General features: G+C 31.3%; 1 protein-coding gene across 2 annotated transcripts; it reads right to left on the reverse strand.

Moving 5' to 3' along the window:
* Window positions 1-2318: 2318 nt before the first annotated feature.
* On the reverse strand, window positions 2319-24776 carry LOC110026569 (NEDD8-conjugating enzyme Ubc12-like). 2 transcript variants are annotated; one of them, XM_020727548.1, is made up of 6 exons: window positions 24599-24776; window positions 12707-12818; window positions 9133-9241; window positions 8830-8908; window positions 8614-8730; window positions 2319-2721 (listed from the first exon to the last, which is right to left on the reverse strand). In XM_020727548.1, the coding sequence occupies exons 2-6, from the start codon at window positions 12813-12815 to the stop codon at window positions 2584-2586; spliced, it is 552 nt and encodes a 183-aa protein (XP_020583207.1). In that variant the 5' UTR covers window positions 12816-12818; window positions 24599-24776; the 3' UTR covers window positions 2319-2583. The 2 variants fall into 2 exon arrangements, with proteins under 2 accessions (XP_020583207.1, XP_020583208.1); XM_020727549.1 differs by having other exon boundaries at window positions 24595-24776.
* Between the last annotated feature and the right edge of the window lie 1214 nt (window positions 24777-25990).

Raw genomic sequence — 25990 nt, forward strand, 5'->3', positions numbered from 1 at the left:
TCTTTTTTAAAGGGGTAGGACTCTATTTGCAGAGTTTGAGAAAGACCTCACTGAATATAATGAATTAATTAAGAATACTCAATTAGACGAGTCAAAGAGATTTCCTCGATCAAATGTCATTTGAGGAACATTTAGATGTCTTAATGATGTCAGAATTTAGCTATATTGGGCTCGTTGGATTCGTCTTGCTGAGACGTTCGATTTGACTAAATGCTTATCAGATTTGAAATATATTTGACCTTCCAATTATACACTGAAACCTTTCAAAAATGATTTAATGGCTTGATCTAGACTTGATTTGACTCGGATTAGACCAACTATGAAACCATTGAATTCATCTTGTTGAGCTGATCAGTTTAACTACAAGTTTGATTAAATCAAAATTCTACTTGACTTTTAATTAAAATTTAAACGTTTCTTGCTAAAAAAAATATCTCGTGATTCATCTAGTGCCTCATGATTCATACCAGCTAATAAAAATTTGTTGATTGTGCACTAGTAAACATTCTGTCGATTTTGATGGATGGATTTTAGAGTTGGTCACATCAATTACAACCAAAATTTAATATGCTAAACAATAAATCAGCCAAAATTTTGATAAAATCAAATTTGCCAAATCAAAATTTAATTGGATTTAAATTGTTTGATCAACAAACCAAAATTTAATTGTTAGTTTAAAACCATTTGTACATGCATAAACAATTACACATCTTCTCAGTTTAACATTGATGCAATTTTATGAATCCCCCATTTAATTTTGAAAATTTGTTTCATTCCATTAAATTGAAAATAAAACTGAACCACTTTTTAAAAGTCAAATCCCAAATATATATTTTAAATCGAACGGAATCAATCAAACTTGAACAATCCATTTTGATTTTAAGTAATACACCCCCCCTAATTGTTATTAGCTTATTTTGATCACATGAAATTACGAAAGCTGATAAGAGCTATTTAAATGCATGCATCAATGACTCTTGCTTACAGAACTATTTCTCATTATATCAAATTAAACTCATTTCGATCACTAATGCTTTCCCAAGTTCAGCCCAATGAAACAATTTTGATTTTTTATTGTTGAGATCAAAACTCAATTAGAAAGTTAAGAAAGCTAAGCAAATAGCAAAACAACTGTTGTTCCAATCATAATTTGCGCAGTATAACTACTCTTAATTTAAGCGGAAGAGGAATGTTTCATCACATGCAGAAAATTTTCCATACGGAGTGTGCGTATTTTTACGTGCAGACTCAATAATATACCGTCATGTGTATTATATCAGGCCCACCTAAAAAAAATTAAAGTCGAGCTGCGGATGTTATTGAAGTGGAACCACAAAATTTATTTGGGAGGATTATTGAGAGGTTATTAAGGGGTTATTGGGACATTGACTCCAATAACGCCATAATAAGCCCTCAATAATCCCCCTCCCCAATAACCTCCACAATTTCACTCCAAAAATCCCGTAATAACTTCCACGATTCCATTTCAATAACTCCCTGCATTAAACCCCGCAATAACCCCTAATAACCCCACAATAACCTCCACAATTTCACGTCAATAACCTCCACATGATGACATATTACTGGAAGTCCGCACGCAGAGCTGTGTTCGGACTCCGTATGAAAAGTTTTCTCCCATAACACGAGACTTTCGGAGGCAGGTGGGTGTCTTTTCCCATGTGTTACTGAGTTTAAGACGTAATAAAATTTTTTTTATATAAAAAGATCTTCTAGTGTTAGATATGTAAATTCCCCTCTTCGATTGAAGAGTAACTCGCCACCAAAAATGAGTTTATCTGCTCTATTACTCAATCTCAAAACCTAATGATTTAAAACTCTCAATCAACCAACCTAAAAACCTAAAAACGAAGGAGAACATCAACAATGACATCCACTTACACTCCATAGGACCCGCACGCATCTAGTGGTGCAGCCTAAAATCCCTAACCCACTATCCCCACTTTCAAGGTTGGACATAAAATCAGAATCTTCAGAACCAGATAGAAAGAAAAAGACGATTTACATACAATACCACTTAATTTCTATGTATTTACATATCTATCGTCTAAACTTCAATATTTACATTCATACCCCCTTATCTATGCATGAAAAAGATGCATCACTTTTTAAAAGTTAAAATGGTTGTATTTTTGATGTGATAGGGATGATTTGGGTGGTACAAATGTCAAAAAACAAAAAATTGATGTTAGAAATGTAAATACATAGGAATTGGGTGGAACTTATGTAAATGGCCTAAAGGAAAAACAGCAAAGAAATAATTTATGTTACATCCAAGCTTCACTTATTAATGCAGCATAAGGATATTCAACATTCCATAATACTGTAATTCCTAGTCAAGCCCAGCTAAACTCAGCACTTAATACAATAGAGAGAAAAATAGAGTAATAAATACAAGCATAGTTCTGAATCATAACTAGCTATGCCATATTCACCCAAAATAAAGAGAGAAAGTAATTTTCAAGAACATGAGGGTGCTATTTCACAGAAAGCTATAGCAGCAGCCAAAGCAGAGTTGCTCGGGCATTCCAACTATCTTGCCACAGTGGATCAGGAAGGTTTTAATCAGATGCAACGGGGAAAGTGTACCTGGCCCACATAGCCTCCGGCCATCGCCCTTCTCACATTTGTCTCGAACAACCTCGGGTTGTCACGAAGAATGGCAGCAGCATCGTGGTTCAGAGGATCCTCATGGTTTGGTTGCTGCAAGCAGAACATGTCTTAAGATTTATCCATTGATGTGTTTTGAAACAAATTATTCAAGGAAGATTTACATACATAGCAGTCATTTCTTATGTATTTACTATCTCACGCGTAAACTCCAATTTTTTCATATATATATACCTATTGCATGAAAAAGCTGTATTTCACTTTTCAAAAGTTAAAACAATAGTATTTATAAAGTTAAAACAGTGGAATTTATGAAGTTAAAACAGTGGTATTTATGATGTGATACAAATGATTTGGGTGCTATAAATGTAAAAAAGTGAAGTTTATGTTTTAGATAAGTAAATAAATAGAATTGGGTGGTATGTGTGTGGGTGTAAATGCCCCATAATTCACTAGAGAATTTGTATTAACAACCCCATTAAAGATATTGTGAAGTCATTTTCGGCTGCTACCTGTTTCGGTTTTAGATGATCGATACATACTATAGTTTAGTTCAGGGATTAGCTACTCCCAGAAATGCTGACTCAGAGTATGTATGTATGTATGCACGTCTCTAATGGTGTGTGTATTTTAGATATGTAAATAAATAGGAATTGGGTGGTATGTGTGTGTGTGTGTGCGTGTGTGTTTTAGATATGTAAATAAATAGTTATTGCGTGGTATGATTCAATAGAGAATTTGTATTAACATGCACATTCAAGAGATTGTGAAGTCATTTTCTGCTGCTAACTGTTTCGGTTTTGGATGATCGATACATACTATAGTTAAGTTAAGAGATTATCTAATCCCAGAAAGGCTGACTCAGAGTATGCATGTGTATGTGTATGTGTGTGTGATGTGGAAATTTATTATTATATCTTATATATGTATGCATGCTTATATATATATATATATATATAAATAAGTTAAAAAAATATGTAAATATAACAAATAATAATAATAATAATAATAATAAATATAAAAGAAGCAAACATGAACGAGACAGGGGACACATCGCCCCCTAAAGTATTCCACGGTCGCACATAACAATCACATGTTTGGGACTTCAGGGGAATAGTGGACTGAATTAAAATAAATTAAGATAAATAGGTACACTTCCTTTAAATAAGTTGTCCCTCCATATTGGTATGCTATATATATGTGCGATTTGTTATCTTTTGATTTCATTCATTATCTCAACATCTAGGAATAAGTTATAAATCAATATTAATGCCCATTAATGTTAATGTTAGCATTTTCATATTTGTATTGATTACTTCACATTGGTCATTTGCAAAGTTACAAAAAGATACTCGCATGAAATTAATTGTTATTTATGGCATTCATAAGCACAATTTTAGTGATGATATAAGATATATGAAATTCAAACCAATGATATGTTTGAATCCAAACAGGTTTACAATGAGAGCATCTAAGAAATTAACTGTAAGAAAGGAAACATCATATGAAATGATACAAGCCATTGGAAAAGTACTCGCAAATTGAAAATTCTAGGATATTCTGGTGGGTACTATCCCAATCTTTAATTAATTTTATTTCACTTTATTCATGAATCTGCTACCCATATTTTGGATTCTTCTCTCTTTTCATCCTCGTTGCTAATTCACATCAGATATCTTATCAAACAGATCTACTAAAGGTATTTTAAATAGATGAGATTGTCCACTTCTCATGGTAGATGTTAGATTTTTTTATATATCGCCACAACAAATCTATTTGTAAATAATCAAGACAAATTTGCACGATTCACAATTGTTATACCCACTTAACTGTATTATTGAAAGCTGAGCAGATCTGAAAGAATTGAAAGTTCATACTCGTCAAAAGCACATGATGTGAACATTGACTTTGGCACCAAGTTTTGATATTGTATTTTTTTATTTTTGTAATCTAACATATCCATGATATTGACATTTCATATGATGTTTCCAATGCCTTGTATGAACTACCTGCTCGAGAAAAAAAAATCATCTACCACTTCCGGTAGTTCTTGAGAAGAAGAAGAGAGTATTCACTGCTCCCCATGCCTGAGAGTTGGGCATTGGCTGAAAAGCATTACTCGTGAGAAGAAAAGTCTGGTTGATGATCTCTTTAATCCACACAAATTGTGCTTTAATGATGAAAGACCATTAAAATGGCCACAATTACTGTGTTTAAAGGTAACTACTACCATTAAAAAAAATAAAAACTTATATACATACCACACAATTCATATGTATTTACATATCTAACACCTAAAGTTTGATATGTATACTTATAACACCTTGGTTTTATAAACCTATACATGAGAGGTTGTACTTCACTTTTAAAAAGGTTGTGATGATGGCATTTTTGATGTGATGTTAAAGATTTGACTGGTATGAATGTAAATATGAATGTTTAGGTGGTTTTGAGATAGATTTAATATAGAAGAATTAAAAATAGAAAAAGAGGAATAAATGGGAACCTGACAAAAGTGGCAAACACTGTACAAAATAAAATTGAACACTCCATATGCACCAAACAAAAATAACTGCAGGATGATAATTTATGAAGGGCAGTTTAACTGCTTAAAGTTCAAAAATATTTACTGAGAAGATAGAAAGAAATGTCGGATTCATACCATCCCGCAGAAATGTTAAGACATTAAGATTGATTTCAACTCCACAAGTTCCCTCAAAAGAATGGTTCATTTTTGCTGAGAAATTTCATAAAAAATCATTTATAAATTAAGTTTTTATCTATAAGCAACCAAAGAACCCTCGAATGGGATAAGACTAGTTATGATGAAGTTAATTTTAGAAGGTAATTGAACCAGCTTTCTAAACTAAATCAATCATAAAGATGTGTAAATTCACGAAATACTACATAAATAAACATCACCATTCCAGCTATAATTAGAAACAGAACAAATCCTCGTTGCAATTTATCAATAGATTTGTAAACTCAAAAGAAAAACTGCAAACAAAATATCCACAACAATACAAATTAAATACATTTAAACTCCAAAATAGTTCACCAATTATTCAGATATAGCTAATATAGACCTAGAATATCACATTTCACAAATTTATTCACTTTAGCTATACAAAATTGATCCAAAATGGTCCATCAAAAACTAATATCAATTTTGTATAGCAGAGAGACTAAATTAAGCTCAATTTTGCATAATCGAGACACTAAGTTGAAATAGTATAAGACTCTGTCATTAGCAAAGCTTGTTTATTTATGTAAAGTGGTATAAGATTTTAGAAATATTCATAGTGGCTACGGTTTTGAAGTGATTAATGAAGAAAGTAGAACCATGTTAGATTTTGTTGTAGCATATGATTTTGTTATTACTAATATTTTATTAAAAAAAAAGATAAATATATTATTACTTATAAAAATGGATCTAGTAAAACACAAATCAATTATTTTCTTATGAAAAAAAGAGATCGCCGAGAATGTAAAATTTTGTAAGATCATTCCAAGTAAAAACTTAAGTACTCAACATAAATTATTAGTTCTGAATTTTAAGATGAAGAGTTGTAGGATAAAGAATGCAATGAAATATTATTATAAAATTAGATAGAGACATCTAAAAGACACACATAAATTTAACTTTATGAGTAAATTTCAAGATTTGGGATTATATTGATGAACCTAAATCTATGTGGAATAAAGTAACAAGCACTATTAAACAAATAACAAAAGAGGTACTTCGAGAATCAAAATGAAAAGTTTTTATAAATAAAAATACTTAGTGGTGGAATAATCATGTGCAAGAAAAGATAAAATATAAAAACTTGTGTTATAAAAATTGATTTGAATGTAAAAGAACTAAAAAAAATAAAAGGTGACTCGTAATGAGTCTAATAGAACAATTTTTGACGCTAAAAGTTCTTCTTTTATTGATCTTTATAATGGATTATATGCTAAAAAGAGTGAAAAATATATGTATAAACTAGCCAAACAAAGAGGAAAAAAATAAAGATTTAATTCAAGCAAAGTGTAATAATGATGAAAATAAAAAAGTGTTTTTTTTAGAGAAACATAATCAACAAAGGTGGATGAGCTATTTTAATAAACTTTTTAATTAAATTTTTAAAAATACGATCAACCTTAGTGATCTTAATATCGTGAATATTAATAAAATGTTTTATTTTTACCATTGCATTAATAAAAAAGAAGTTATTGAGGTCTTAAAGAAATCTAAGGGTGAAAAACCAATAAGACCTGATGATATCCCAATTGAAGTGTAGAAATATTTTGGAGACTTGGGACTTTTTTGGCTTACTAAACTTTTTAATATTATTTTAAAAACTAAAAAGATGCCCAAGAAGTGGAGGAAGATTATTTTGGTCCCTACTTTTAATAATAAAGAGAATGCACAAAAGTGTGTAAATTATAGAGGAATTAAGTTGATGTGTCCGACTTTAAAATTATGGGAGAGACTAATTGAATATAGGTTAAGACATGATATAAAGATTTCTCATAATTAGTTTGGATTTATGTCGGGCAGGTATATTATGACAGCTATACATTTATTGAGAGATTTGACGGAGAAGTACAAAGAGATTAAGGAAGATCTATATTTGATTTTTATTGATTTAGAAAAAATATACGAAAAGGTTCTAAGAGAAGAAATGTATTTGACTAATATTCGAAATGTATTTGACTAATATTCAAGTCATTAAAAATATGTAAACTAGAGGTGTTACTTGTGTTTAAACAGGAGGATTGACCAAGTATTTTCATATTTCAATTGGATTACATCGCTTTAAACCCATATCCTTTTGCTTTAGTTATGGACGCCCTTATTGGACATTTATAGGAATATGTACCTTGGTGTACGCTTTTCATTGATGATATACTTCACATGGATAAGACTGGTGAGGAAAGAGTTGACAGAGTTGTAACTACGGGTGATAAAATTATTAAAAGATGTGAACGTTTTAGATATTTCGGGTCTATTGTTCAAAGTGATGGTGATATAGATGGCAATGTTATTAGTAGAATTCAAGTTTGATTGGTTGAAGTAGAGGAATGGATCGGGCCCATTATGTGATAGAAAAGTATCGCTTAAACTTAACGCTTAAATCGCTTAAACTTAAAGGAAAATTTTATAAGATAGTGGTGAGACTTGCAATGTTCTATGGCCTAGAATGTTGGCCTTTAAAAGAGAAGCATAAAAAAAGTTAAGTGTTGCTAAGAAGAGAATGCTTATATGGATGAGTGGCTTGACACTTAGGAATAAAATACGAAATGAATATATCTGTGAAAGAGTTAGTCTAGCTCCAATGGCAGACATGATTAGAAAGTGTCATCTTAGATGGTTTGGTGACATCACACGTCGACCATCTAATGATCCAATTAGGATAGTAGATGTTTTACATTCGACTTATGTTAAGAAAGGCAAAGGTAGACCTAAAAAGAATTGGGCATATTATATAAAAATGGTCTTAATCTATTAGAATTAAATAAAAATATGACACTCAATAGGACACAATAGGGAAAAATGATTCATGTAGCTGACCCCACTTAGTGGGATAAAGGCTTGTTGTTTTCGTTTTTGTTGTTGTTGTTGTATAACTTCGTTTCATTGCTTCATATTTAGACATGTTAGATGCAAAGCAGAGATGTGGAGCTATTTCAGATTGAACAAAGTCGATGACAACACCCAACAAATTCTTCAATGTTGAATACATATTCTAGAGCAAAACTAATCAGAAAAGAGATCCCATCCTTTCAATGACCAATTCTGGTTTGGGGGAACCCTAAACATATGAATTTGACAAAACGCCACACCCAATAGAGGTTTTTCCGTGCAATATCAGGCATGAACATTGCATGTAAGTACAGAAATAAAAGCTCGATCGCATTAACAAAATAAAAAATTCATTGAGCCGATGATGACAGAAACGAACAATAAAAAATTAACTATACTAGGTTACACAAAAATACCGTAAAAAGATGATTAAGTCCATAAATAATTGTATTTATATTAAGGACAGGCTTCCAGTCCTCCCGTAAAATGTTTAGGCAAACATTTCCCTCCAAATCAATGTTAGGGTGGTAAACCTGCATTTCATATGAATTATACGGAAAACATCAGGCCATACATTGAAAAAAAAAGAATGCAAGTGGGCGGAAAACTAAAAAAAAAAATAGATGTTCTACCTTTGTCTTGCACTTGACTTTTGGCGGTTCATGAGGGTATGACGAAGGAACTAGAAAAGTGAACAAAAATTTACCTCCCCTGGAAAAAGTATTCAAGTTTTGAGTTTCTAAGTTCAAATTGATTAAGTTCAAAAAAAATTGCATCATAGAAAAGAAGTGAACACATGGGATAATCTCATCTGAATCAGGTTTATCAGCATTTATCAGACAGTAATACAGCACACATGCAGTATAAATACAAATATGAATAACAGCACAATGCACATTTATTTAATTTGTTTCAAATAAAGCATTATGGCTTACAAATAATATCCTTCATCAGGTCGAATGTTTATCTCAAAGTTCATCAAATCGTCCTTCCCATTGGGAAAAGATATGGTAGTCGTTTTTGGCAGGTTCAGCTCACTTATATCTGCAAAATATTAATTAAAATTAAAAAAAATATCTGCAAAATATTAATGAATGGATAACAAATAAAAGCTTTGGGCATTGCAATATACCAAGAACTATGCATACAACTCAAATTGAAATTTAAAGATAAAATGGGGAAAAAATAAAAAAAAAACAATGTAGTCATATTGATGATGAAAACTTGCCTAAGAAGTTATGATTAATACTTGATGGTCAAAAATTAAAGCTCGCCCTTTTGCTTGTGAGACTCCTCAATAAATAAATAAGAGGATTCAATGGTTAGTTTCTCTTGAGGCAGATTAGGTTTGTTAAACCAGATTTACCGTCATTTATCGATCAGGGTCTATTTAGATCAAGGGTTGATACTTTCTATGACCGTAAACTTATTAATTATTGTGTGGCTAACTAGTAATTTGATTAGGGCTGTCAAAAAAGCTCGTTGTTTGCGAACAACCCGTGCTCGGCTCGTTAAGTAGCTCGTGTGCGGCTCGTTCGTTAAGTAAACGAGTCGAACACGAAAAAGTTTTTAAAGCTCGAATTATAAACGAGCCAAACACGAACAACTATTTGTTCACTCGTGTTCGGCTCGTTTTAGCTCGAAATAAAAAAAAAAATTATATAATAATATTTCACATATATTATTTATATAATAATATATTATATATATTTATATCTAAATTTAAATCATAACAACTCGTGTGGTAATGTTGTTATGTTCCTTCTTTTTCATACATTTGGTCCAGGTTCGAATCCAACACTTTATATCTATTTTTTTCAATTTAATTTTAACGAGTCAATTTCGAGCCGAACAAGAGCTGAACACGAACACACTGTTCACGAGCCGATTTAGAACACAAACAGTTTCGAACGAGCCGAACATGAGTCAAGCCTGAGCTTGCTCAAGCTCGGCTTGTTTACAACCCTAGATTTGATGATAAAAAAGCCTAGTATATCATCTAGTTATTTTAAAAGCTCGCTTCTATTAAAAAACGATAGTATGATATCATCTAGTTATTTTAGTAACACGCTTCTACATGTGATACATGTATTAGTCAAATCATAGAGATGAAAACCTATTTCATTAGACTTGCATAGAGGCTTTAATGCTTGCTGGTGAGCGATAGATGATAAAGCTAGACATTTTCAAGAGGCTAAAAGAGTCCAAGAAATAGATTAATGTGTGCTTAGGTATTTCAACAGATGATTAAGTAATATTTACCATAAAAAACCTAAAGAATAGAGAAAACATAACTCAAATTGATTTAAATTGAATTTTAACTTATTATAGATTTATGTATGATTTTTGCTAGTTTGTTTGGTTCTAGTTTCTATTTATTTCATTTATGAGTATTTCTTATTTGAAAAAATTATAATAAATAATAAAGTGCAAAAAATTATTTAGTCATGATATTAGTTGTTAATATTATTATAAAGTCAAGTCAAGCTTAATTTTCATAATCATATCATTAATTTGTTCTTTACATACTAATCACAAATACTTATATTAGTTGAGAATAGTTAGCTTATATCTCCTAAATTTTAAAATACTTCTTGACATTATTGCTTCAAATAGCTAACTACCTTTTTAGTGCTTGTTTAACATATTGAAGCAATTCATATAATTATGTCAGAATTGGTGTTAATGATAAATTATATAATAATTAATGAATTCAGTAGGTAATTAAATTTTAATGAAGAAATTATATTATAATTAATGAACTTCATAAGATACTGAAAAATTCATGTCATTATGTAATAATTAGTGTAAACAAAGAAACTGCATTACAGGTAATGTTTTATATATTATGAATGTTTAGACAGTCATTTTATTTCTGCTTGAAATTTTATAAAAAAACATTTCAAAATTTTTGGAGTTAACTTACCTTATTTAAAAAACTCATGTAATCATGTCTGCTTCACAGCAAGTAAAAAGTTATTGAAGGCCTTACTCCTTCATAGTCATCATTTAGAGTTGAACCAAGTCGCTAATACATAATACCTCAATTTACTATGAACATATGAATTCCATTTCAATCTATTTTGAACCATCTGGTATTAAGCTTACATCCCCATGCATTGATTGACTCTGTTGCACATAATTCTAACCAGACTCGTTAATCGGATTCAACTTGTCTGCTTCAGCATAAAAAAAAACCCATTGCTCAGATGCACAAAATACTAGCACCATCCCCTCACCAGGCAAAAAATTATTGGGACGCTCACTAGACATGCGTTGACCGTAGTTGGTCCTACTAATGTTGTTTACAGCTATACTCAAATTTTGATTTATTAGAACTATCAATGTAGTACAATAATTAAATTTCATTGAATGACCTTTTCATGCTTTAAAATCTAAAATATGCCGAAATGAATTTCAAATGACGGGTCTAGTATGGCCTGATTCTTACTTGTTTTAACAAATAAAGCCAAAAATTCCTCATTGATCCTGTTATCCATTTCAAATGGAGTGCAACCATCCATTAAATCTCAGAGCACTTACAAATAGGAGCTATATTGATTGCTTAAAGTATGAAAACATGTTTTAAGAGGTCGAATTAGCTAGAATTCATCATTTCATTGGCAAATATTGTCAGAAATCAACAAGGTTAAGTCTGTGATCACCTTAAAAAGCCTCAAGAGTGATAAGTCCAGTTTCACACAAAAAGAGAGCAAAAAATGAATCATTATTTAAAAAAAAAAGGTTTTTATTTATAAGCGACTAAATGAGCCTTAAGATAGACAATAGCTAGTAGTGCAACTTTCTCAAAGCTAAGTGATGGAACGTTTCTGTACATCTACATATGCACACTCATGGCACAAAATTACACCACCACATATTTCTAACTACAAAGATAATGCATTCAAAATATAACTTTGTTAAAAGCTAATAATATGTGGGGATAAAAGTAAACTACCAAAGTAGTTGCCTGATTCTTTACATGGAGTCATTTTAGTCCCCGAGTCTATAAAAATGTCAACTTAGTCCCCAAGACACTTTTAATATGTGTTGAAATAGTCTTCAGGAAAGACTATTTTAGCCCTCATTAAAAAGTTTGGGGACAAAATTGACAGTTTTATAGAAATTGGGGTTCAATTGGAACCCTACAAAGAGTCAGGGGACACACTTAAATATGCAACTACAACTCATTAATATACTTGAAACCTCCAAAAACAAGCAGTTGTAGTTTACTTTCCTTATTTCAAGAGAAAAATAAAGCACAAAGTCTGAAAGCTCAAATGGAAGTCATACAACAAAATAGAAAACACGTTTACATGACGTAACCACTGAAGAGATACAAAATGAGAAGCAAATTGCATATTTATAAATTCTACGCAATATTAAGTGTGCAACAAGAAATAAAAAAAAATCAATCACAAAGCAAAACAGGTTAAAATACATCATGCAGCTGTTTTAAGAAACACAGAGAAATGAAAACCAATTGTAATACATTTGCAAATAAAACACCTTTATGGAGGCGCAACTCTCCTGCACTTTGCTTCTTTACAGGATGTCTTCCATTAGCACTTTCTGCATCTTGATTTTTCTTGTCCTTTATTTTAAATAGATTTATCATGTTCTACAAAAACATAACAGAGAAACTTCAACCACTCCAACAGCATGAAAAGAAACACAAAAAAGTTATGAATAATATTATGAATATGATAAGATCATGAACAATATGAAGTAGACCATCATAGCTTCAAGCTGGCTAAGAAGATATAGATCATAATATGGAATGTTCAAATAGCTTAAGAACAACTCAAAATACAATAATTGTAAACTAGGCCTTTCCAGGAAAAAAAGGATCTATAATTTTGTTAATCTAAGAAATACAACAAAATCCTCAAACCCTGCAAAAAACCAATCCCCATTCATCATTATAATAATAATCAGCCTTAACCGAATTATTGTCAAGCAGGTTTATGAATCCAGCTTCTACATTTATTGATATGGATTTCTATGAGTTGGTGCTTGTAGTCTAAGCAAACTTTAGCATGTTACATTTGATATGCTTCATTTCCTTTTTATTTGTTTCATAATACATAAAAATTATATCAACTAAAACTGAAAATAAAAGTGAAGTCAAACAGACTCTTAAATTTATAGGTAAACTTGGGCATATTGTATAAAAAAAGATCTTAATCTATTAGAACTAAATAAAAATATGACACTCAATAAAACGCATTGGAGAAAAAAAATTCATGTAGCCGATCCCATTTAGTGTGATAAAGGCTTTTTGTTGTTGTTATTGTTGTATTATAATGGTGTCTGACACATATCCATGTCGAATATTTTTAGTAATAGACGTGTCTCATGTCCGTGTGGTATCGTGCCCATGTCCATATCCTTGCAACATTGGACGAGATTTGATTTATGCCTTCATAATAGTGGAACTAATTAGTGTGGTGCCAAAAGTTAAGACTTTGCCAATTAATTTTGATTAAGCACTAGTGGTTTGAAAAACAATTATCTCAACGATGTACTTAATAAACTGCCACCACTAAGATACACAAAACATGTTCATGATTTAGTCATATATCATCATTGCTTGATTTCTCTCATTATAGAAAGAATCTAATAGAGCATACAAACTTAATAGAATTACTTACGAAAGAATTTGTTATAGAAAGCACAAGTCTTTGTATCGTACATACTTTGTTTACACATAAGATGAGACCAGATAAGTAGGATTTAGGGTAAAGTCATCAATAAAATAAGGATTAAATATATTTTTAACATATTTGAATGATATGCTAAATATTATGAATGGTATTGAAATATTTTCTAAGATTGATTTGATTAAGAGTTATGTTAGAAGTTATATTAGAAAATAATTTATTCTTGTTAGAAATTATGAGGATTAGATTTATTTCTTTTCCTATTTTATGTTATTTCCTTTATCTCCAAGTAATTATTATGCATTGATTACTTTGAGAAATAGGTGTTATATTTTTCCTTCCATGCTATTTTCTTTTTCTCATCTTTTTTATTCTAGGATTCATGTAAAGGTATTTATGTCCCATTTCCATATTAATAATATAATTTCGCTCAATTCTCAAAACCTACATGATATCAGAGCTTTGAAACAAATCCTAGAGTTTTCTACCGCGGAAACTTCCTATTTCCTGCATCCAACAATCTTTTCCGTGTTGCAGACCCTTTATTTGCCTTCTTTTTTTAGTTTTTCTGCCAGAAATTTCCTCTCCTTGTAGGCCGCTGCTAGAATTTTCTCCTGCACACTTTCTCGTTGCCTGAATTACCTTCTACAGCCATTCACACCGCTAGAACTTCCTCCTGCAGCCTTTCACGCCGCCGGAACTTTTCCTCTTGCCGCCTTAGCCACCGCCGGCTCTTTCCCCTGCAGCATTTTCAGTTGTTGGTCTCCCTCCTGTCGGCTAGCTATTCTTCCTGCAGGGTCCCTTCTCTCATGAGATCCACCTCCAGTGAGAGCTCACCTGCAAGCCTCGTGAGAACTTCCTGCAGTCTTCCTTCAAGGTTGCTACAAGCCTATATGGAGTTTTTTTTCTTCAGTTTCCCATGCAAAGACGTAACTGCGAGCCTGTCTGCAGGCCCAACTGAAGATTTCATCAATTCCTATACCTTATGCAGTAAGGACAGTCGTGTCTTTTTGCTTATGGTTGTCGGCCTTCAAAATGGTCACAACAACGACAGCTCACCAGATCTACCCCTTGGCAAGGGAAGCAGAAGAATTAGAAAAGAAAAGCAGATTAATATGGAAAAGGGTGGAGGGTTGATGGTTCTTTGTATTGAAGTCGTGACTGCAAGAAACGAGAGCGTTGAGAAATTGCAGAGGCATTGAAGGACCCTCCAACACCTTCCTTCTCAACTCGCTGGTGCTCTCCTTAGGCATCTACACAGCCACCACATCCTTTTCCCATCCATCCTTGAAGTTTTCCAGCTTATTGTCGAAATGTTTGACTTCAGAGGGCACAACAGCCAAAAAGAATAGGACCTGTCAAGATGCTCAAGTGTCATGGATGATGGCATTAAGTATTTATTGTCCATTTCAAGTTTGAAAAAGCTACGTGCGTTAAAAACAGGATCGACTGTTGATAGAGTGCTTTATGCCTCTTCCTTTGTAAATCTCCGTGTGTTGGATCTAGGAGGCATTCTTGTCACTGATAAGGCATTATCATCATTAAAGGTGTTGATACTGCTGTTGACCTCATTTTGAGGTAATTAATCTTTTCCATAGAATCCTAGGATCTAGCTCTAGGAGTTCCTATTGACCATATTAGAAAACTAGAATTAAGACTCCAACTTTTTTTAGAAATTCCAACCACTTCTTATTTCTCTTGTGGTGTCTCGCATTGATGATCTCAGAACTATCGTCCTATGGTCGAGTGGTAAAGGACTATCAAGTGGAGACTCAGGGAGAAGTTCCTAATAACATCTCAAGTCCTAGGAAAATCACTTCAGGACTTTATCATCACACATGCACACCAAATGCACAAAATTCATTAAGTTGCACAAAATCGGACTTAAATTGAGCTTAAAGGATGGGTGAAAATGCGAACTTCTCCGGACAACCTCCGACGACAAAATGGGCTGCGCCAACGCGTCCAGGACACTCATATTTTTATAATTTTGCATACGAGAAAATTGCACGCAAATCGATAAATTCGTCAAAGCGACCTCCGACGGTGAAACGGACCGCGCCAGCGCGTCCGGAACGTCAAAATTACCTAAAAAGGACATCAATTTTGTTATGTTTTGATACACGAATAAAAAGTATGAATCAAATTTTATTATTAAGAAATATTAAATATTTTATATATTTTATTACTTATAATATTAAATTCTAATCCTAAACCCTATTTTCTCTATTCCTGCACACTTAATCCTTCGTTCGACCCCGCGTCTTAGTTGAACGCTCGACTCGTCTCCCTTGTGTGCCCTAGCTCCCGTGGACGATTCACGCGATAATCTCTTCCCCCTTTCTCGACTCTTCCCCTTCTTCGCATGGCCGCTAGACTCTTTGGCTCTCCAATTGCAAGGGCCGAGCTGGCCGACCCTTCTCCTTCTCAAGGTTTTACCGTCTCCCTCTTTACTGTGGCGATTCTGTTCTCCTCGTTTGATTCGCCTACCAGTGAGGCTAGTAAGTGGTTGTCCCCCTCTCTTCTCTGCTTATAAAAAGAGTCTCTGGTGCACTGTTTTGGGTTGTTGAAATTTTTTTGAGAGAAAGGGAGGCTGTGGTTTTACTGTTTGAGGCTTTTAGGGAAGAAGGCTCTGCCCGAAATTCTTTCTAGGCTAATTTTTCGTGAGCTGGGATTGTGGAGCGTTCGAGGATTGCTGTTTTCTGGAGCTTTTAGGAAGAGAAGCCTTGCTGAAGTTATCTTTTTCGGCTAGGATCATGTGTGTTGGACGTTTGGGAGTTTGGTGCCTTTTTCTTTGTTTTTCTTTTAGGAAATATCAAATAAGGTATTTCTTTTATCTCTTCTATGTTCTGTCACCATGCTCGACATATGTTGGAAGTGCTAAAATAAAAAAATGCATGTATGAGGCTTTTGATTTGTTTTAACAACCATTTCACAAAGGCATTGATACCAAAAATTGGGCCTTTAATACTTTTGTTGAATCTAATTTAGACACTTTGTGTGGACAAGTTGAAATAACATTTTAAGGAAAGTATGTTTAGGTTTCTTCTCACATGTAAATCTTCTTCTTACACTTCTAATATATCTTTACCTATATGCTGGAAATTGTGGCTTTCTTTCTTTGCTTCTTGCTGAAGCAGTTTACTGTTAAAAGAAGGATGGTGGCTTATGTTTCTTTCTTGTTTAAAATACATGAAAAGATCATGGATATAAACTTTGGATTGATGCTTGCTCACTTAGAATCTATGCTGTAATCCATTTTAGTGTTGAAACAAGTTGGCTTTAGTGATGTATGCACACTTAAATGTTTCGTGTTATTTGATTCTATTTGAAACATACGTCGGCATTATATTTTGGAATATAAAGCTCCAAGAAGAAATATTTTTTGTTTTGCCTTTCTTGTGGGCTCGGTTTGCCCATATGCTGGATTTGGTTTGGCCCCTTTCCCGAGCTCTGTTTTGGCTTCTTCTAGGATGGATTTAACTAAAAGTTTTATATTATTTTTGACACATTTAGTTTTGTTGGATTATTTTGGATAATAGTTGAGGTATTAAGATACTATTAAAATCAAATTTAAGAAATGAAGATACTAAATTAGACATATTAAATAATTTGAGACTAAAATGACCACTTATAAAAAATCCATGACTATTTTGATATTTTTATCTTAAAATTATATAAATCATAGATAAATAATTTTTAAATTTCTTCTTAATGTTGCATCTTTTAGGTGACCCATGTATAATGTTATACATCTAAAAGACATTGAAATACAATATTATGCTCTGATGACAAATATGATGTAAAAATTTTAAGATTTATTTTTTTCTAAAGCAAATCAAAGCATATGATGCAAAAAACTATGCAATAAGGATATAAAATTTACAGAAAACAAAATATTAAGCCAAAATAACTATGGATATTCTTTGATGAAAATAAAACAATTAAAAAAATTAATTGAAGTCAAAAATCAAATGACCTTGTACGAGAAATGAACGAAGACAATTAAGCAATAAAAATAAACCCACATACATGATTAAAGTTCTCATTATCGACAAAAGTCAAACTTGTAGCAACGCTACTAAAACAAAATCTTATTTTCAAGAATTATGAAAAAAAAAAAAGAACTTATGATAAAAACAAGCCTCGAACATGCACAGAGATAACTTGATGCAAGATAGTTTAGTGTTAGGATTAAAGATTTCCTAATACAACCACTATGATAATATGTATGTAAATAATGTAGGAAACTAAATGATTCAAGAATCATAAACCACTAAAAAATTCAACAACTTAGTTTTTTTAAAAAAATACATTAAAAATATGAGAATTTAAATTAAACAATAATGTATTCATTGAACAAGTCCTAAAAAAACAATAAAATATTTGTGCATGCAAAGTCAATGAGCATTTGTAATTTTAATCACTACAAATAGATTCTCAATTGTATCAGATCCGAACAAACCAAAAGAGCATTAACAAAGTCAATAACAAAACACATAGAAACTAGGTTAAGAAAAGAAGTTACTAAAATAAGAAATTCAAGCCTCGTGCCAAAACAAGGTTAACAAGAAATTCAAGCCTCGTGCCAAAACAAGGAGATGAATTCCCTCGAAATTAGATAATCACACTTGCACTACATATAAAAGAATTACACATCTAACTTCACATATAAGATTGGCAACTAAAAGAGAATTTTTATTCAACAAAAGAGAGAAGAGCATGCCTCAAAATATCTAATTATAAGCTATTAAACACCAGGCTAGCAGATAAAATCTACAAAATATCATCCCAATCTTACCCAAATAACATTCAAGTTCTTAATTCAACATTATCTAAAAAATTAAAAATTATAAATAGCTGCATTAAATAAATCCTTATAAAATTCTTATAAATAGGAACAACATATAAAAAAATAATTATAACTGCAAGTAGTGTTAGAAGAATAGCACTACCAAGAGAATAGCTATAATTGTCGAAAAATAAAACTCTAAACTAGAGTTAATTTGCCCGACTTGAAAAAAAAATTAATGAATTAAACTTTGGCTGCAACAACCCAATAGAAACAGAATATACGCTTGAATTAAAATTGAGAGTTGAACTTGAAGGCATCTAAGAAACAAACCAACGTATTCTCATACAAAGTTATATAAACCAACCTAACATGGAAAATTAAAAGTAGGTTTATATTACAACATGGCTCTCCAAATATTCATGTCACCAATTTCACTTTAGAGGATCATATTTATTCAATTTAATTTCTAGACTATACATAACGGATCCAATATAATCCCTTACAGATTAAATTGGGAAAAATTTTATATAATCAAGGGACTAAAATGGGATCAATTTTGCATCACAATTTCTACATAAAGGACTATTTTGGATCAATTTTATGAATTCTAGAGATTAAACTCAAAATATAAGGCTTTCTGATTAAACTAGTCACATATGAATAGTCAGAGAACTATTTTGGGATTTAAATAATAGAAATACATCTATTTTTAAAGCCATAAGCATGTCCCAAACTAATAAAACTATAAAATAACATATCATAAAACAACTAATGAATACAACAGCAACAACAACACACCTTTATCATTTTTTAATGTGATGTTTCAGCCATGAATAAACAGCTGTATTTCCATCAAACATGCCAGACTCAAAAAATTTGGTTTGAAATTTAGCATTTGGTACACATAAATGAAACCAAAATATATTTTTTGTGCATCCTAGAAAGTAATCCATATGTTATCACAAGTAAATGTATCTCATTGATGAATACTATATTTTTGGAATCCACTATCAGTAACAGTCATAATCTCATCATCCAAAATAACAATAAAAATACAATGTATAGGATATTTAGTGGAGGATTAGGCGTAGACTTAAGAGAGGTGAAAGGAGAGAAAAATCTAAAGAATTGGCAGCAGAAATATAAAACAAGATTAAACCAAGCACAATGAAAACTAAATTAAAATTAGAATTTCCAGGAATTTCAACTATAAAGGTATTAGTTCCAATGTGCTGCAAAATATATAAATGCCAATGCCTTATTTCCATTCATGTTCTTAAGGAATCCTAGTGGAAACCTTACTGATTTTAGAAGGAATGTGACTTTATCACAAGGTTCTCATGTTCACATCAACATAAAACAAGTAATTGTCATAACTTATAGCCAATTTTTTACAAATATCCTTATGCAAGGCATTCATATGTTATATAAATGATTGTAAAAGAGCACTAGGGCTAGACTTAATAAAATGTAAAGATCTATATGTTTTCTAGGTTAATACCTTATGAAAACCTCAAAGGAGCAATGCCAATAGACCTATTGACAATATTATGCTAATTCATTAGTAATATTATTTCCCACCTAGTCATAGAATTTTATTAAATAATGTAATAGATCCCCAAGCTCTTTATTACTACTTCAAGTTATCCATCAGGTTGTGGTTAGTAAGCAAATAAAATATAAATTATGTTCAAATTTTTGTAGTTATTTTATAAAAAAATAAATCATTAATTTTACTTCCCAATAAAAAATAAATATTTTAAGCAAGTTGTGTAATTAAATCACTTCTTAGACTATTTAGCAATATGAGATGCATCAGCAATTTTATAACATAACATGAAATAAGTCATTTCTTAAAAAATAATCTACCGCCATGAAAAGTTGACTTATATTTCATAAATGTTTGTGCTAAGCCCAACCCAAAATGTATACTAACATCCACCCATGATTTATCTGAAATTGACAAAGGTGTATATAATCTTATGGTATGCATCCTGATTTAAGCAAACAGACAAATTCTTCATTGTCAAACAATATGTCCCACATCCATTCTAAGGTTCGGCTAGAAATTTCTATTCTCAATCATTGCTATGGTTCTATACAACCAAAATGTCTCAAAATGCCCATATGTATTTTTAGAATAAAAAAGTTCCCTTAAAGAAAAACGATACTTAAAAAAATGACCATCTTTAAGAATGTGATCATTGTTAGGAAAAGATAAATTGCCATTTAAGTCTAAATATCACAAAAATTTTTACAAGTGGCATACCCTTTTTTTATATAATAAAAAACCAATCACCCTAACTACATTCTATGTAGCATGACAGACACCCTACTTAAAGCATAAGAATGTTTTATTCTCAACTCCAACATAGTTTTTAAAGATAAAAGAATACTCTAGCAAAAAATCAAACCACTTAAATGTCTATATTCAATCACTTTTGGGAACTAGAATATTCCTAAAGCTTGAATAAAGTAGAGGTTGCACAATAACATTGACATTTTATTATGATTTGAATATTTATGATTAGCCTCATTTAATTTCTCATGAAGAAATGTAATAGGATGTTCTTCCTGGCTAACTCACCTCTAATACTACTAATATGAAATGCAGCACCAATATGAAATGCAGCACCAAAAAAAAAAAAAACTCAAAAAAATAATTAAAATCAAGTAACTAAACAACGTGTGCATTTGAAATCTTTTAAAGACCATCATAAAGACAGCAAGCTCAAGGCTTCCTAGCGCATAGTAAAATACAACATATGTAAATCATTTAAAAGAATCACATATTTTCTTTAAAGGAAAATAATAAATGCAAGAATTATAACCAAAAAGATTGAATAAATTTGAGAAACTTAGTTAGAAATTTGAACCATGCAAAATCACAAAGTAACTATAATTTAAGCACCACAAATATATTCTAGCAGTGTCAAGCATTTAAAAGATTAGGAGCACTAGCAGGCTAATAACAAAATATTTTTTTAAGAAAATAAGTCAGAAACATAAGTTATCAATGAAAAGAGATTTAGATATGAAACTTTAGAACGATATGAAGAGATGACTTTACTAAAATTTGTTTGTCTCATATGCCCAACACTCACAACCAACAAACACAAAAAGATTGAAAACTTAAAGAAAAATATTTATTCAATGAAAGATAATTAATTATATGCCTAGGATAATCTATTTATAAACACCATATTCAATGGCTAACATATATGATTGGCATAAAAATCGGCCTGATATGACTCAAAAAACCTTCAATTTCAAAATGATAGCCAAAAATAAAAAAAATTAAAATAATTGAATCAGCATATGTAAATCATTCAAAAGAATTCAATAGTTCATGGGTCGCAAACCATTAAACAAGACAATAACTTATTTTCTTTAAATGAAAATAATAAATGCAAGAATTATAACCAAAAGGATCAAATAAAGTTGAAAATAGTTGTGAGAAATTTGAAACATGCAAAATCGATAAGTAACTATAATTTAAGCACAACAAATATATTCTAGCAGAGTCAAATATGTATAAGATTAGGAGCACTATCAGGCTAATAACAAAATATTTTGAAAAAATTAAGCTAGAAACATCAATTGCCAATAAAAAGAAGTTTAGTCCTAAGACTTTAGAACGATATGAAGAGATGACTTTACTAAAATTCGGTAGTCACATATGTACTACACACAAAACCAACAAACACACAAAGATTGAAAACTTAAAGAAAATTATTTTATTAAACAAAAGATAATTAATTATATGTCTGGGATAATCTATTTATAAACCCCAAATTCAATGGCTGATAGATATGGTTGGCATAAAAATCAGCCTGATATGACTAAAAAAACATTCAAGTTCAAAATATTAGCCAAAAGATAGAATTTTAAAATAAATGAATCAAATACTTCCCAATAAAATTCTCGCAAATGGAAACCATGTAGAAGATCAACAGTAATCACAAGTGGCAACATATTAATAATGATGTTATTATGAGGATAACTATAATCTTAGGAAAAGAAACTTCAGTCTCACATAATAACCTCTCCGGAAATTCTTCAAGTCTTATAATTGATATTGATTAAGATAAAAATTTCGTAATAGATAAAGATGAGTCTGCAAATCTATAATATGAATCTTACACATGTCATGAACTATCCTACATCGCTTAGAATTCCCATGTTTATGTATGGAACAAATAGCAAACTTCTAACAAATTGCTAGCAAACTGCTAAAAACTTGAAACAAACATCATGTCAAATGCTAGAATAGCCTTGACAAAATAATAAAAGCTTAAAAACAAGACATAACTCAAATATCTATGATAAAAACATATTCAAAACATATGTTAACATCATCATGTCTAGGTTGAAAATCTATATAGCAGCAAAATGGCAAAATTGAGCCAATCATTAAATTCTCAATACTTTAACTAATAAAATGAAGGCTAAGTTAAAACATACACGAGCATTATAATCCAGTGAAATTTAAGGTTTTTATGGGGTGATTGCAACTGTTAGTAAAAGTAGTTGTAGAGCTACTATAGATAAAATTGATTTCTTTGAAAGCTATGAGTATTTAAGATTTTCCTTTTAAAAAAAATTGGACAACAATGTTCTTACATATACCATACTCTAGCAAATCAGGTATAAAAAGTTCCTTTCACATCATTAAAATTTACTAAAAGCAATAAAAAAGTTGTAGCCAAATAAAAGTGTATCAACTATCTTGACAGCAAAGCTAAGAAAAGGCTACCCAACCAACCTTTATTCCCCATTAGATTTGGGAAACTATTAAACTCATGTCCTCATTTGGCTACTTGAGAAGCATCATGTTCAAATGTCTTATTCTCATTATTTCTAACAAAAATTTCACAAATAAATATCTCCAAAATTCAAAAGTTCCAAAAAAAATCATAATTTAATGTCTTCATTTTGTCTACTGGTCGCTCTCTATTATCGGTATAAACAAACATAAAAGGTTTCAGTATAACAAAGGACCTGAATGAAAGCTATTCAACAACATTAACCAGCACAAAAAGAATACAAAATGTGATTTACCTTCCTTTTCTGGTCCAGTATTCCGTATTTGATAACAAAGCTGCTCTGCAACTTTTACACATCTAAATGACTAAAAAGAGGCATATATAATTGTATCACTAATTGCATAACATTATAAGAAATCCGTATGAATTTCTATACTAGCCTCATTTCAAGGTGAAATATTTATGTAGCCGAGTAAGATAAATTTTAAGCCAATCTTCAATGTTCTCTCACATTTAACTGATAAAAGGGTGCCTTGATTCAATTTATACACTAGCATTCGTTAAAATAAGGAATTTGTCTCCATCAAACAGGGAGGGGAGAACCTCACGTCCTAAATAATAGATATTTGAGATGCATCACCATCCAATATCCTAATTGTGAAAGTTCTAATAAAATGCCCATAAATCAATTTCTCAAATAATAATAATAAATTTCCACCAAGTCTATCCAGTATCGCTCTATTTGTAGTACTATACATCTCAAACTTATTAACAACTGATCTGATTCTGCATAATTTATCAACAACAGTTCAAAACCAGAAACTCGCCCAAGAGTTTTATGACTCCACAAACGGATCACGCTCATTTTATTATTTCTATAAAATTCTACTTCCAGAAATTGAGGAGCTCCCATCGTTGTTTCGAATTCTGATGAACCGAAATAAATACATCATATTCTTTGTTCATCAGACCAAAATGATACTATCTTTGCTCTTTTTTCATAAACTTCAATCTATGCTGGTAAAGAATAGTAAAATAGCAGCGTTTTTCATAACGAAATTCTAAGTCAGCCGGATCTCCAGCCAAAGAGAGCAAAACCCCAAAACAAAACGATCTACGCGAAGAGGCGAATAGGCTAAGAGTGAGCAAGTAGATAAAGATAAGTGAGAAGACCTGCCTCAGAAGTGAGAGAGGGGCGTGCACGGTGGAGATGCAGGAGAATCGTTAGAGAAGCGGAGAAGTGTGCAGGCAGGCAGGCAGAAGGAGAGGAAACTGAGAAGGATTGGAATTATGGGCGATGAAGAAGCTCCGAGCCCCTAACAATAATTAAGGCGCAATGCCCCCTTTCTCCTTTGTCGAGGGAAAACTTTACCTTATATCTCTTGTTAATCTTAATTAAATAAATATATGTATTTTTTTTAAAATAATTTAAAGTTTATTTGTAAAGTAATGAATCACCATTGACTACTTATTTAAACCTATCAAAAATGATAGTGCTTCAAATATGATTAGTATAAGAAGTGAATTTTTGTCTTTCCTTTTCTCCTCTTATTATCCCTACACCCACCTTTCTCATTTGTGGCATGAATCACGTGATTGTGCAGATTTTCACGATATTCCCGGCTGTCTTCTCGATTTGGAACCTCTCGTGATCTCCTTCAAGATTTTTGTTCATTTTCTTCTCATTTTGCGCTTTTCGGTTGTCACTTTTCCAAACTGCTCGATTCATTGCCTCAAATCCTTATATAGTGAAGTCGACGGATCGATTGTCTCACCTTACCTCACTCGCTCTACAGTTTGATAATCCTGTGTAGCTGTCTCTCTTTCGCTTATTTCTTTTCTTTGAAACAACCGAAGGCAGGGATCGATACTCACTCCCTCCTTCATCTCGAATGAGTGGGGGTTGTAAGCTACTCCACTTTTTTCTATTTTAATGTTGATTCATTTTAATTATTTGACTATTAGGATAAATAATATTAGAGATAAATTTGATGAAGTCGTTTGCTATGGATATTGTAATGATACATGTTAAGAATATGTATACTAGTAATAATAATAATATATGTTAATTCTATTAGACATAATTTAATAACTATGTTTGCATAACTATTGATATTTTTTATCCTATCTTGTGTAAGATTGCTAGTCAACACTAGTTTAATAGTTGAAATACTTACACGTTACTTTTTTTCATCTAGAGGAAAGTAACTATTTTTTATTAGGAGAGAAACATACAATTTCTAGTTATGAGTGTTATTTTATTGCTTGTAGTATATTCACAACTACTTTTATAGGATTGTCATTCATGTCCTTGTTGCTTCATTTATATTTTTCATTTTGATACTTATTATAGGTTTCATTTATTGTACATAATGAAGTATCGAAATGCTTTATTTTATTGTTTCATAATTGGATGCATATTTGATTAAATCCTACAATTATAATATTTTTTTCTTGCACTTTACTTTTATAAAAATTGCATGTAAATTTTTTTCATCACAAGTCTATGTGAAGTAATTTATTTCTTATATATTATACATGTGAAAAATTTTGCTTGCTTGTGTATGAT

The sequence above is a fragment of the Phalaenopsis equestris genome, unplaced genomic scaffold, assembly GCF_001263595.1.
Source record: "Phalaenopsis equestris unplaced genomic scaffold, ASM126359v1 Scaffold000378, whole genome shotgun sequence".
Taxonomy (NCBI): domain Eukaryota; kingdom Viridiplantae; phylum Streptophyta; class Magnoliopsida; order Asparagales; family Orchidaceae; genus Phalaenopsis; species Phalaenopsis equestris.

Coding starts and splice junctions, on each gene's coding strand:
- LOC110026569 (XM_020727548.1), bottom strand. CDS start 12,815: ATGATAAATCTATTTAAAATAAAGGACAAGAAAAATCAAGATGCAGAA. Junction 8,731..8,829: donor AAGTCAAGTGCAAGACAAAG/GTAGAACATCTA, acceptor TATGAAATGCAG/GTTTACCACCCTAACATTGA. Junction 2,722..8,613: donor GACTTAATCATCTTTTTACG/GTATTTTTGTGT, acceptor TTCTGCTTGCAG/CAACCAAACCATGAGGATCC.